Source organism: Cynara cardunculus, assembly GCF_001531365.2.
Source record: "Cynara cardunculus var. scolymus isolate 2C chromosome LG 13, CcrdV1, whole genome shotgun sequence".
Taxonomy (NCBI): domain Eukaryota; kingdom Viridiplantae; phylum Streptophyta; class Magnoliopsida; order Asterales; family Asteraceae; genus Cynara; species Cynara cardunculus.
The window spans coordinates 34,807,929-34,822,269 of record NC_037540.1 but is presented as its reverse complement, the minus strand read 5'-3'; the positions used below and the strand labels follow the sequence as shown (position 1 = coordinate 34,822,269).

Genomic DNA, 14,341 nt, shown 5'->3' with positions numbered 1-14,341 from the left:
GTGTGTGTGTTTTGGGGGATATCGACTTTTGGTTAAAAGATGTAGGTTTTGGAACGTTAAGTTTTGAATATTAGCATTTATACCCCCTGAAGGTTACTGTTTCTTTAAAAAAATTGGAAATTTATGTTGTACAATTTTTTCCGTTTACTTCATAAGAGGGATGACAATGGTCGAGAGTCTTACCTGGTAAGTGAGGGTGACGACTCTTATTCGGTTAGCACTTACCGGATAAGTTGTTGTATACGATGTCATTTTAATGTATTAAAAACTTACCGAGTAATATAAATGAGTGTTTACTCTTAACGGTAGGTGCTTACCTGGTAACTTAAATGTATGGTTATATGTTAATGCCATTTTCACACACATCTACATCAGGTCATTTTATATTTTTCCGATATATAATTTGTCTTAATTTTGATTTAAATAGTTATGTGAATAACAATACCCTTTTTTCTTATCACTTTTGATTTGAATTCACAAGATTATGGCATGTCATAAATTGCTTTCTTTACTAATGAATCATGTAACATTAGCTTAGGGGCCGTTTACTAAACACTTACTTGGTAAGTGCTTACCGGATAAATTTCCTTATCGGATGAACATGAGAAGGGCCAAGAATCTTATCAGGTAAGAGCGATGAGAATGATAGAGAGTCTTACCCGGTAAGTGAGGATGACGACTCTTATCCAGATAAGCACTTACCCAGTAAATTGTTGCATTCGATATATTTTAATGTACTAAAATCTTGCGCATCAAAATAAATCATAGTGTTGACTCTTATCGATAAGAGCTTACCGGGTAAGCAAATGGCAAACGGCACCTTACTTTTCATTCTAGTGGTGAAAGCGCTTAGTAAGTTGGTATGTTAACAAAATTAGATGTTATATTTGGTTGTGGAGAATATGTGTGTATACATTTAATGTAGCACGTATTAGTGACACAAATCAAAAGCAAAACAATTGTGGTCGCCAACACCAAAAGAAGGAAATTGGGCCATATACGACCCACACGCAACTCGAGTCGTCTAGAGGGTCACTTTTGGAATATGGTAAAAGTGGTTCTTGCGACCAACCGCACGACCTGGTCGCTTGGCCAGTCACCCGCCTACACACCCAGATGATTTTCCTCAATTGTTTCCAATCTTATCCTTTTATTTTATTACGTTAAGGATCCTTTTAAATTCCTAGTTGTTCGAATTAAGTTTTGTTAGTCTCAATCACTTGATTTGATAATAACACAGATTACATTCGATTCAACACTTCAAAATATTCTTAAATTCTTGTTTCAAGAAACATAAAATTCCAACTTACTCTTATATTTTAATTATTATTCATCCATATCTCATAATCCGGAGTTATTATCACATTAATAAGAGCAATAATTCAAGTCCTCACATCAATAGAGGTAATAATTCAAGATCATTGCATCTCATGGATGCAATAACAAGATATATGATCAAAACTCAGATTTCACAATTGTCACTCTTATTCAAAGGTACACATCTCCATTATATATCACCATTATCTCATGATACACATTTCCTTGACATGCCTAGGTCTTACCGTTCCATCGTCTGGCTTATGTTCTTCACGTAGCATTCAGACCGAATGACTATGAACTTATGTTGATACTTCCACATATTATAGGTAACGTAGGAGACATCTCTATTTTTTCTCCCGGGAATCTTTAGAATTACCACTGCTTAGCTTTCAATTCGCCTCTGACCATCAAATGAAATGTGAATAATCCATCATTTTCTCTTTGAAAGAAGGGACGCTTCCAGTTCTGTCGGTGCTTGAAACAATTTTGTCTTCTCCATATTACTATATCTCTAGAGTCAATAATTTTATATGAGAAACTACTGAACTCAATCAATTGCTGCCATTACTCTTCAGTTTTCTATTGAGGTCTATCCTGTAGAGGTACTCAAATTGGATCAGTGATCGATTTCTGGGTTTCGTCGTAAACCTAATTGGTTACTTCCAACTACGTAAATCAATAGTTCAAACCGCACTAAATGGTATGGCATTTCCCATTTTTATAGGAACTTTTGTACTATAAACAATGGTATTTTGTGTTCGAGATTGTCTTTTGTGTGTGTGTGTATATATATATATATAATAAATATATATAGTTGAAGGTTCAAATAAAAAATTTGAACATCGTAAAAAGATAAGAAGAGAAAGTTAAGAAAAAACTCGTATATAAATCGATGAATAAAATTCATTTGAAGATGCACATGTGAATTAATATCAATAATCTATAACGTTGGTTGATGTATGCATTTTTAAACAAAAATTTCACATATAAACATTCTCTAACCTTCTCTCCTTATGATATTTAGCTTTATTATTTGACTCATCTATCTTTACATATATATATATATATATATATATATATATATACATAAATATATATAAGAACACCGAATATAAAATGAGACATAAGCCTAGTCAACATATATAGTTGCGTCACGTCCCACCAATTTATATGTTGTGTTGTCTCCCTCGTATCAAACTCCATCGACAACGGCTTGCGTCCAATGGGCTCGAACTCGAACTCCGGATTCTTGCTACTGTTAATACTTTTGTGTTTTTTTTGCTACATTTTTTGAAGTTAAAAAAAAATAGAAGATTAACATATTCAAAAAATTTGAAACTTGAAGACATGAAATTGAAGACGCTGACTTACATGATGTCTCACATGTTATAGGCATCCTAGTTGGATCTCGAGGAGGATCATCCTAACCAGTGACGGATCTAGGAATTATTTTTAAAGGGTGTACATTTAAGATTGATCAAACAGTCGTAAAATCGTGGTTGACATGGGGGGAAGTCAACGTGTTTTGACCCGGTAAAAAAGTTATTTGTGTCAATTTGATCAATAGAACACTTTTTTTTCTGAACGAAATCGACGTGCAAGACACAAGACTATGTCTTACGCTCGACATATTTTATCTGAATTCCATCGCTACAAGACACTTCTTTGGTTTTTTGATTGATCTCCTAAACTTTTCTAATTTATAGGATTTGATTTTAATTGTCTTTTATCTTTTTTTTTTCCTAAGTTTTCAATTTTGTTTTCTCATGCATCTCAGGCATCTGCTATTAAATATGATCTTTAATGTGAATCAGATGAGAAATAAATAAATTGTAACACGTAATATGCTTGGAAAGTGTGAATCAGATGAGAGAATAGATAATCCCTCATGCAGGGGCGGAACACAAGCTTTTCAACGTCATGAGCCGGACTTGATTCCCAATAACGTATCACATAAATGAGTAATCGGGGTATTGAGAAAAACTAAGGGGTCGTTTACCAAACACTTACCCGGTAAGTGTTTAGCGGCAAAATTTAACACTATTAATTACTTACCGGGTAAGATTTTAGTTCATCAAAACGATATTGTATGTAACAATTCACCCGGTAAACGCTTACCGTGGTAAGAGTCGATTGCTCTCACTTACCGGGTAAGACTCATGGTCATTGTCTCATTCTTACCGGATAAGATTCTTAGTACTTACCATATTCATCCGATGAGGTAATATGACTTGGTAAGCGCTTACCCGAGTAAGTGTTTAGTAAACGGCCCCTAACATGTTTTTCTTTGAAAAACCCTTGAATAGTATATGTCGACACTTCAATAAAAATTGATTTATAAGACCTTAAAAATGTCTAAATCTATAAATACATTCTATTATAGGACTTTAGTGATAGGACAGAATATTTGTATATCTGATGTAAAAGTGTTACAATAACTTTATAGACGTTTCCTGACATTTTAACACAAAAATAGCACATTTTTGAACTAAGTGTCATTTTAAATTATTTTATATAATATTATTTGGAAACGTGTCTTAAAAAAACAAATATGTGTAAAAACATGTATTCATAGGACGCTTATTAAAAGCGTTCAGAAAACTAGTTAAAACGTTTTAAAACGTCAATAAACATTTTTATATAGGATGTACAATTGTTTGGTAGTATAAACTTAAGTCATATAAAACTATCTCTTGATTTAAGTCATAAACAATATAGTATGATAATTTTATTTTCTAAGAACTTGCTAGATGACAGTAAGGGGCCGTTTACCAAACGTTTACTCAGGTAAGTGAACACCAAGTCATTTTACCTTATCGAATGAATATGGTAAGGATCAAAAATCTTACCCGATAAGAGTGAGACAATGACCAAGAGTCTTACCCGATAAGTGAGGGCGACGACTCTTACCATGTTAAGTGCTTACCGGGTAAATTGTTGCATACGATACCGTTTTTATGGACTAAAATCTTGTCTGGTAAGTAAATGATAGTGTTAAGTTTACCGATAAGCGCTTACCGGGTAAATATATGTTTATAGCCCTCATAAGCATTCGTCAGTGACTTCATGGCTGATGATTGAGGAATAGAAGTGGAAACAAAAGCCTATTATTTAATAATGATGATGAGTAGTTTTGTCATGTCTTAGGGGCCGTTTACCAAATACTTACCCGGTAAATACTTACCGGTAAAATTTAACAATACTATTACTTACCGGGTAAGATTTTAGTCCACCAAAACGACATCGTATGTTACAATTTACACGGTAAATGTTTACCGTGGTAAGAGTCGTCGTTCTCACTTACCGGGTAAGACTCTTGGTCCCTGTCTCGCTCTTACCAGGTAAGATTCTTGGTCCGTACCATATTCATCCAGTGAGGTAATTTGACTTGATAAGCGTTTACCCGGATAAGCATTTGGTAAACGGTCCCTTAGTCGTATCAAACATAGCACAAACAATTAGTCATATCTTGTCATGTTCCGTCTTGTTCTGTCTAATATAAGGTTGTTTTTAAGATTTTATCTAATATGCTAATATAAATAATAATAAAATATATTATATTATTTAATTGATTTTTAACGTTTATTTTTTTAATGACGATTCAATTTCCTGAGCATTTATGAATTATGACCACGCTGTTTAAAAGCAGTGCCATTAGCACTCCCCATTCAAGCCATCACAGCATCGTTTCTTTCTCTTTCACCCGCGTCCCTCTCCCCATCCTTGCTCTCCATCTGCCATTTCAGGTATGAATAATGCGATTTCATTAATCAGTTTGGTTTTTGCTGATTTGGGTTTGTTTATTTTGATGAATAATGATTTTGTGTTGCTTGAAATATGCTCTTGATGTATATATTGTTTGGTCTCTGTGTTTCGGTTCTAAGATTTTCACTATTCTCTTTGTTTTTCGCTTATCGTATGAACTGGGATTTTGATTTTGTTGTTTTGCTTGTTCTCGTTGATGAAATAAGTCTATCATCACATGTTTTCTAGAGTTCATTACTTATTTATGCCAAGTGTTTGTTAAAAGGTCTGACTTGCCTGATTGTCGTTCTTCATCTTCTTCTTACGTAGGTGAAGTGTTTGTTAAAATGCCTGACTTGTGTGATTCTCCTTCATCTTCTTTTTATGATAAAACCCTCATCCTCTTTAACAGATATAAATTTTAACAAATCAAACATCAAAAATAAATAACCAAATGAAGTTGAAATTGAATCAATATACATTAAAAACAAAAGCAAAAACAAATCAAAAGGGGATAAAAGATAAATGATCATCATTATTAAGAACTTGTCCAAGATAAATAGACCAGCAGAAATTATGAAGAGGTTCTCAAGGGTAATATTTAAAACCAGTTAACTATGATTGCTGATATTAATTGAAATATATTGTTTCTCATTCGAATTGGTAACTGTAATAATTACCAGGATTGAACTAAGAGCTAGTAAATGGGATCACAGAGGACTCATACACGATACAAAGTAGAACATGAGATAGAGGCAGGTCAAAAGAGACCAAAACAACAGCACATATGGCGTATAAACACGTAGTAAATATTTGAAAAATCATGTGTAAGATACTCTGGATTATTCCCAGTAGTCAAGTTTCACAACCATAAACACTTAGATCTATAGGTTTAAGAAAGTGTTTGATTATTGATAATGTTACAGTGAAATTTGATTGTCCACTTTGCTATCCTAAGTCAAATTAATGTTCTTGTTATTGGTAATTATCAATGTGTCCTGCAATTGTGTTTCCTGAATTTCTAGGGCGTTTGATCATCAGGTTTGAAAAAGCATTTTGGTTCATTTACCCTGCATCACTGTATGGTTATTCATTTTAAATATGTTAGTAAAAATTTTAATATATATATATCTACGTAGATATGTTTATATATGTATGTGTAAAAGGCTTGGTCTAAAATTATGATTGTTTTGTACATGCAAAAGTGATGAAGCCATCCACATCAAGAGAACCCGAGAAGGTGAAACAACCAAGAACGAACTGGTTGGAGCTTCCATCAGATGTAATTGCCAATATACTTTCCAGAGTTCATGTGCTTGATATACTTGAGAATGCCCAGAAAGTGTGCACTACTTGGCGAAAAATCTGCAAGGATCCTTCTATGTGGAGGGTTATTTGTATGGATTATTTGAATTTTGATGACATGTCGAAGGAAGTTGCTGTGTGGAAGCATGTTGTGGATAGAAGCCAAGGCCAATTGATTGATATCACCATCAGTGAGTTTGATGATGATGAGATTATTCAATATGTTGCTGATAGGTATGGGAATTTATTGGAATTGTTTATTTGTGCATATAATAAAAGCCGAAGAGGCTCCGTGTTACTTTTTTATCCATCAGATTGCTCTTAATTGTTCAGTGAGCATATTTTAACTCAGGGGCAGTTTACCAAAAATTTACTGGATATTTTCGATCAACGGAATGGATTGCTTGTGAGCGTCTTTACTAATAAGCGCTTATCGGGTAATTTTTTTTTCTCACCAACCGGGTAAGATTCTGGTCGTTCCATGCCTCTTACCAGGTAAGTGACACTAGGTAAGTTTGTGGTAAATGTCCCCTTAGTTATTTTTTTTAGTTACATTTTAAACGATAATTAGCAAACTGGAATTGGTCTCTTATTTTTTGTCAGGAAACATATCAGGTTTAACTATAAAGTTCTAATTTTTTGATATGCGCTATGTTGCCGTTTAATTATTTATGTTCCTCTTGCAGATCAAGTCAACTTAGACGTCTCAAAATCATAAATTACTCTGAAGATACTTATCCATATAAAAACTGGACTGAAATCTTGAAGAAATTTCCGTTATTAGAGGAGCTAAGTCTTTACTCAAGAGAAATATCAAAAGAAGCTATTGAAACTGCCGGTCGTTATTGCCCAATGCTAAAAACTTTCAAACTTAAAGGAGGAGCACTGTGTAGATGGCTCGGAGATACTCATAATGAGATAGCCATAGCTATTGGGGAAAACTTACACAAGTTGGAGAACCTTGAGCTGATTGGAAACAGCCTCACAAATATTGGGTTGCAGGTCATTTTGGATGGTTGTCCCCACCTTAAATCACATGACCTGCAACATTGCTGGTCACTTGATCTCAAGGGAGACTTGGGGAAAAGATGTTCAGAGCAGATCAAATGTCTAAAACTTCCTTCCTATGATGTTTTATATGGTGATGATTTATATGATGATGATGATTATTATCAAGAATATGATAAAGACCTCGAGTATGAGGGTTACATTGACTAAGGTTATATATGATGGAGACCTTAACTACGAGGATTACGCTGATATTTTCTTTGAAGCTCTTGATGTTGCCCAAAAAAATATTGACTTTTGCTTTAGGGATCGCTTCTGAAACAAAAACGAATGTGAAAGATGATCAAGGTTCTAAACAGTTGTGGGTCGCTTCAGTTTTCTGCTCAAACATATCAAAGATTTTGGTTTTTGTGTATGTAGCCTTTTGCTAAATTTGTGGTTGGTCTAATGGATGGTTTTTTGGTTCATTGGTCAAGTGATCCAATGTAGAGTCGGCCCCACACTAGTGCATACAGTGGCATGGGCCATCGCTTTTATAACCCCTCGTATTGTAAATCTTTTTAGAACTGTGAAATATACCATGGGTATCGTTGGTTGGGTTTTGTCCATACCTATCAACAACATATATGAGCAGCTTCTTAGAAGAAATATCCATAATGGTGACAATTTGTCCATAACATGCTTACACATAGCAAGGGCCTTGCAACTTTTTGAATTTAGGGGCCTTGAATTTCGATCATAAACGGTATTCAATTGGTAGGGTCATTACACATGTCAAGCACCGACGATTGGGTGTATATTTATTGTTATGTTTACTGTGAGATCCAACCAACTCCTTGTTAGTAGTTTCATTTGCAAACTATTCTTCGATTTTGGAGTGAACTTGCACTTCTTGGGTATTTGCTTATTTGATTTTGCATTGCCACTTTATTTATTCGTGTAACGTTAAATAAAAAATAACCCAAGTGCAAGATCACTCGAAAACACAAAAAGTGTTTGTAGATGAAGCGACCAACAGGGAGTTGGTTGGATCTTCCGACATATATATCAGAAAATATAGTATCGAGAGTCTGTGTTTATGACCAAAACAACTGTGTTGAAATAGGTTAATTGGGAAGTGAGAAGCTATAGAATATTTTCGAGCACAGTTATACAAGCACGTAAATGCAATAGATGACCCGCTGGATGTTGATGATGAGGGTTAAGAAGAATTGGTGGCAAATATTACTACTACAGGGGGGGGCGTATAAAGTTTGCGAAAAGGTATCACATGGGATTTGTTAAATCGCTGTTAATTTAATTATTTCACATATGATATGTTTAATCTTATGGAGTTGTTAATGTGGTGATGAATCAAATGTGATTTACTTAACGTCTAGAGCGGCAGAACCCCACAGGGGCCTTTGGGGGCGATGACCATCTCGCTTTTAGCTTCAAATCTATAGTTTAACTTTAAAGGACACGTATTATAAGGAGAGCAATTGATACATCCTTAAGGTCACAGTTTTGAAACCTGTCTCTTGTATTTAACCCTTTTTCTTTCCATTCAATTTATATTAAACTAATATTTAATTTATATGTAAATATTAGTTTTTAAACTTAAATAAATCATGTTTCCTAATTATCAATGTTAATTATATGTAAATATTAATTTTTAAATAATATAAAGGAATAATGTTTAATCTTACATTGACCAATCTTTTTCTATAATTTAATAGTCCAAAAACGTATCATCTAGATTTATGAATTTTTGCAATATATTATAACATTTCTAACAAATTCTCTAAAATTTCTTCAAAATCGAGAAATAAAATTAAAAATCTTAAAAAAAGGTACATTCATCTTCAAAATATTAATTATATTATTAAATAACTAAAAAGGTACTCGCACAATACAACAAGATACATCTTGATTTTACTATTTTATTTTATTATTTATCTCAGTAGATGTTATAGTATGGTCTTATGTGATTTTGAAAAAACGATGTTGTTTTTATTTTTAAATAAAATATAAATTTGAAGATATCATTAAAATTTGACAAAAATATATYGATATTAGTATCAAATTAACTATTTTAAAATTCCTATTTGTGTGTAGTTTTTTAATTCAATTTTTTTATTATAATTTAATTTAGGTTCAATAACAAAGTAATTTATATTTGGTTTAATAATATAATTTTTTATATATAATAATTAATTATTTTGTTAGAACTCGATAATTATCCTAATTATATTTTAGATTTTTTATATATTTTAAAATGAGGTGTTTATTCTCTATTTGATTATGTTTATCCGCAGCTAGTTACACGAATTCAAACATGAAGCTTTAATAAGCTGTACTTATGCATAATCTACTTGTAATCTTGAATTTTAAGTAATATGCATCAATATATAGTACTTCATGCATAAAAAATGGTTTTTAAGAGTTTTCTGTCAAATACTTTATAATATAGTATAGATTTGAATATCTAATAAAATATTATTGTTCTCTCATAAACCTTTAACATCAAGGATTCCTATCGGTATGATTATATTTAAAAAAACGTTTCTCATTCGATAGTTCTCAAAATTTGGAGAAATTTACATCATTTCTCCTGTTTTCTCCATTTTGAAGAAGCTCTCTGTGCAAAAATATGCGTAAAATCTCCAATTTCTCTGTTTTGAAACTATCTGTTAGAGATGCTCTTATATTCCACCCCGATACTACAATAGTGTGTTCCACCCTTATTCACATGTGATACTCTTGGTTGTTTATGTGCGATTACAGTGCTTCACTTGTGACACCTAGGTTGATCATGGTGCAATACATAGATCGAACATCCACTTGCTCTTAATTTGCTTGGGGGTTGGTATCTTTGAGACCTTACCACCTTTCTTGGAGTAGAAACAAACATCTTTTTGGTACAACGTAAAACATATCTGTTTTAGTTTGAATATTCATTAATGATTGATATCCATATACTAATTACATATTTACCACTTGATTGCATCTTGTTTTTTTGAGGTTATTTTGCTTTATTAACTGTCATTAGTTTTGGATTATTTAGTCATACTCCTCTTATTGACTCAATATTAGCCTATTTTATAGGCAGATAAATATCTTAAATAACTGGTATACATCAACTCATTTAGGAAAAAACTGACAAAAGAGCCGTCACATAGGCAGTGTAGAAACGTCTTCCTTCCCGTATTTGGAACTGTTAGGATGGGTTTTCGTTGTGGTAAATAATGCTAGGTTAATTATCACATGTGGCATGTTTAACCGTATGGAATTGTTAATACGACGATGACTCACATGTGATTTGTTTAATCTATGGACATGTGTATCACATGTGATACCTCGATTGTTTTTGCATGATTACAATGCATCACTTGTGATACAGAGTTTCGAGGTTGTATCTTTGAGGGCTTACCACCCTACATGATTATTACATTATTAACCTTAATGAGTTATTTATTTTAAAATCATTATTATGAGCTAAATAGTTTTGAGGCCTATGATTGTTTTTCGTATTTTCGTAAAATAATGTTCTCGTTTGAACCTTTCGTCTATGATATTGTATAACATGATATATTAAATATTTTATTATATATAATACTAGAAAAATACTCGTGCAATACATCGAGACACATTTCCATTTCAATGTTGCGTTTTATTTTTTACCCATGTCGATATAATACAATTTTATATGGTTTTGAGAAACCGATAATGTTTTTTATTTTTGAATAATATATAAATTTGAAAATATCATAAAAAATTTGCAAAAAATATATCAATATTAGTATCAAATTATCTAATTAAAAGTTCTCGTTTGTTTATTTTTTTTATTTCAAAATTTTTATTATAATTTAATTTAACGTAACGAATTAACTTAATTTAGGTTTAATAATATTTTTTTATAAAGATAATAATTAAGTATTCAGTTAGAACTCAATAANTAAATTTTTTATATTTTAAAATGAGATGTTTATCCTCTATTTGATTATGTTTATTCGCAGTTAGTTACACGGATTCAAACATAGAGCTTTAATAAGTTGTATTTTATGCACAATTTACTTGTAATCTTGAATTTTAAGTAATATGCATTAATAAACAGTACTTTATGCATAAAAAATGTTTTTAAGAGCTTTTATCAAATGTTTTATAATATAGTATAGATTATATTATACTTTATATTCGATATTTTAAACAATGTTTTAAATGAGGTGAAATTATGAAGAAAAATCGAGAGAAAAATTATATATATATTTCCCAAAAATACACAGAGCCCCTTGAACAATTTGAACCATAACTCTGATACCCTTTAACTCTTCCAAGAAGTAATGCGCAGCCCTTCAACAAAATCTGACAAATTTAGGTTTTTCAACTTTAACACTTTCTACCCTTATCAACAAATTTCCCGTCAAAACAAGGACAATAGTCAAGATTGGCAAAAATATTATATTTTGACAGCATCGTTCTTACCGGGTAAAATTATTGCTTATAACCATATTCATACGGTAAGGTAATGTGACTTGAGAAACTCTTACCCAGATTAACGTTTGATAAAGGACACATAAAGTCAAAATTCGTTACATGTTGCTATTTTTACTTATAAGTAAATTGATTTTATTTAAAATTTTATTTTTTTATTATATGTAATTTTAAGAATACATCTTTTTTTTATAAGATTTAAATTTAAATTTATTTATTAACCATTATAACATATCAATATGATCCAGTATTTTATTAGGTTTTTCATCATTTAGATTCATTAAAGTTAATATGAATTATATGAAATAGTAATAAAGCATAAATGAAATCCTGAATTTGACATCAAAGAACAAATAAACAATGATCAATCCAAATGTACAAATGAAACCCTAAGTTCGATGTCAAATAACAAAAAAAAATCAATCAAAATATATCACCAAAGAGACAACGATTAATAAAAATTCAATAACATTTATAAAAAACGACGACAAAAACCAAATTAAAAAAAACACAGGAAGCACATATATTACCTCAAATCAAAAACTCGTTCAACACCGAAACTTGAAATGGTGAAGGAGAAACAAAGATGGAGGAACTTATGGTAAGGATAGCGTGATTGGAGGCAGAGATGGAGAAGCACATTGTGGAGAGTTGATAATGATACGAGTACCTTGAGAAATCAACAGTCACCATGAAGGTTGTGCCTTGGGAGCGCATTTGGGAGCCAAACAACCTGGAGGAAGGAATAGCATCTTGAAGTTGTACATTGTGTTTTTAACTTACTGAGAGCAGGAAGAGCATCTTGGGAACCGAAAAGACAGATTTTGGGAGCAGGAATAGCATGTTGGGGTTGTAAAAAAAAGTTGTACAATGTGTTTGTGATATTGTAATTAAGACTTTGTATATCAAAAGTTAGTACCTTATGCATATAAGATTGTTTTTAAGACTTTTCTCAAATCTGGTTTATAAGGTAGTATAGATTACCTTATGCATTGGAGATGTTCTAAAGATTGGTTTCTGGAAAAAAAAATACGCATTTGCAAAAGGAATCTGCATAAAGATCCCACGTGTGCCAGATGGGCTTTCATATGGTACTCGGACAATGTAGCAAGATACATTTCAATTTTAATAGTTCGTTTTATTCTGATGTTTTTATTTTTTGATAAATTATAAATTTGAAGGTATAATAAATTTTTGAAAAAAAAATATATCAATTTTAGTATCGAGTTAAATATTAAAAAGTTTCTTTTGTGTAATTTCTTTAATCCAATTTTTTATTATAATTTAATTTAGAATTAATAATGAAGTTATTTATTTTTAGTTTAATAATATATTTTTTTCTATAAAGATAATAATTAGTATTTTGTTAGAATTCAATAATTATCCTAAATATATTTTATTTTTTTTATATATAAAATGAGATACCTATCCAATATTTGATTATATTTATCTGCAGTTAGTTACACGAATTCAAACATGAAACTTTAATAAGTTGTATATATGCACAATTTACTTGTAATTTTGAATTTTAAGTAATATGCATCAATAAACAATACCTAATGCATAAAAAATGATTTTTAGGAGATCTTGTCAAATGCTTTATAATATAGTATAGATAGATAAACCTTAAACCCTTGCACATTTGCGTATATTCTTTTCTTTCCTGAAATATTTTATAGATTTAAACCTTACGCATTTGCATAGGGTTGTTTTTCTTTCTCGAAATCTTGTATCCATACAACTTATATGTTTTGTCCGTTAGTTACTTTTTGGTTTTTAGTACATAAAAAAGGTACTTTTTTTGTTTTCATTACTTTTTAATTTGAGTAATCAGTATTGTATAACAGATTTTTCAATGACTGAATTTGAATAGATAACAACTGTACAATAATTCAATATGACTTACAATATTAGTCCAGTTGATTTTGGTCAAATTTTTTATGAGCTCCCTTAAAAAGATTATGTATACCAAATTAACACTGATAATTGAATTCTTTATCTATACTATATTATAAAGCATTTGACTAAAACTCTTAAACTCTTAAAACTCTTAAACTCTTAAAACTCTTAAACCCGTTCATCCCTAAACAATTTCATCCCTATTTGATTTCATCCCATAACTGAATTCGTGTAACTAACTGCAGATAAACACAATCAAATACATGATAAACATCTCATTTTATATATTAAAAAACCAAAAATATAATTAGGATAATCATTGAGTTCTAACAAAATACTTAATTATTATATTTATAAAATGTTATATTATTAAACCAAAAATAAATTATTTAATTATTAAACTTAAATTAAATTAAATTAAAAAAAATAATCTATACTATATTATAAAGCATTTGACAAAAACTCTTAAAAACTACTTTTTATACGTAAAGTACTGTTATTAATGCATATTACTTAAAACTCAAGATTACAAGTAGATTATGCGTAAGTACAACTTATTAAAGCTCCATATCTGAATTCGTGTAACTAATTG

General features: G+C 30.9%; 1 protein-coding gene across 1 annotated transcript; it reads left to right on the top strand.

Annotated features, from left to right (window-relative positions):
* The first annotated feature begins 6,271 nt into the window (after window positions 1-6,271).
* On the top strand, window positions 6,272-7,587 carry LOC112524997 (putative F-box/LRR-repeat protein 23). The gene is made up of 2 exons (XM_025134943.1): window positions 6,272-6,603; window positions 7,056-7,587. Exons 1-2 carry the CDS (start codon window positions 6,272-6,274, stop codon window positions 7,585-7,587), a joined length of 864 nt encoding a protein of 287 aa, XP_024990711.1.
* Window positions 7,588-14,341: the final 6,754 nt, after the last annotated feature.

What these genes read in the sequence shown, in the direction of transcription:
- LOC112524997 (XM_025134943.1), top strand. Translation starts at nt 6,272, where the DNA reads ATGAAGCCATCCACATCAAGAGAACCCGAGAAGGTGAAACAACCAAGA. An exon ending in ATTCAATATGTTGCTGATAG is followed by an intron (nt 6,604 to 7,055) that starts GTATGGGAATTT and finishes TTCCTCTTGCAG; the next exon opens with ATCAAGTCAACTTAGACGTC.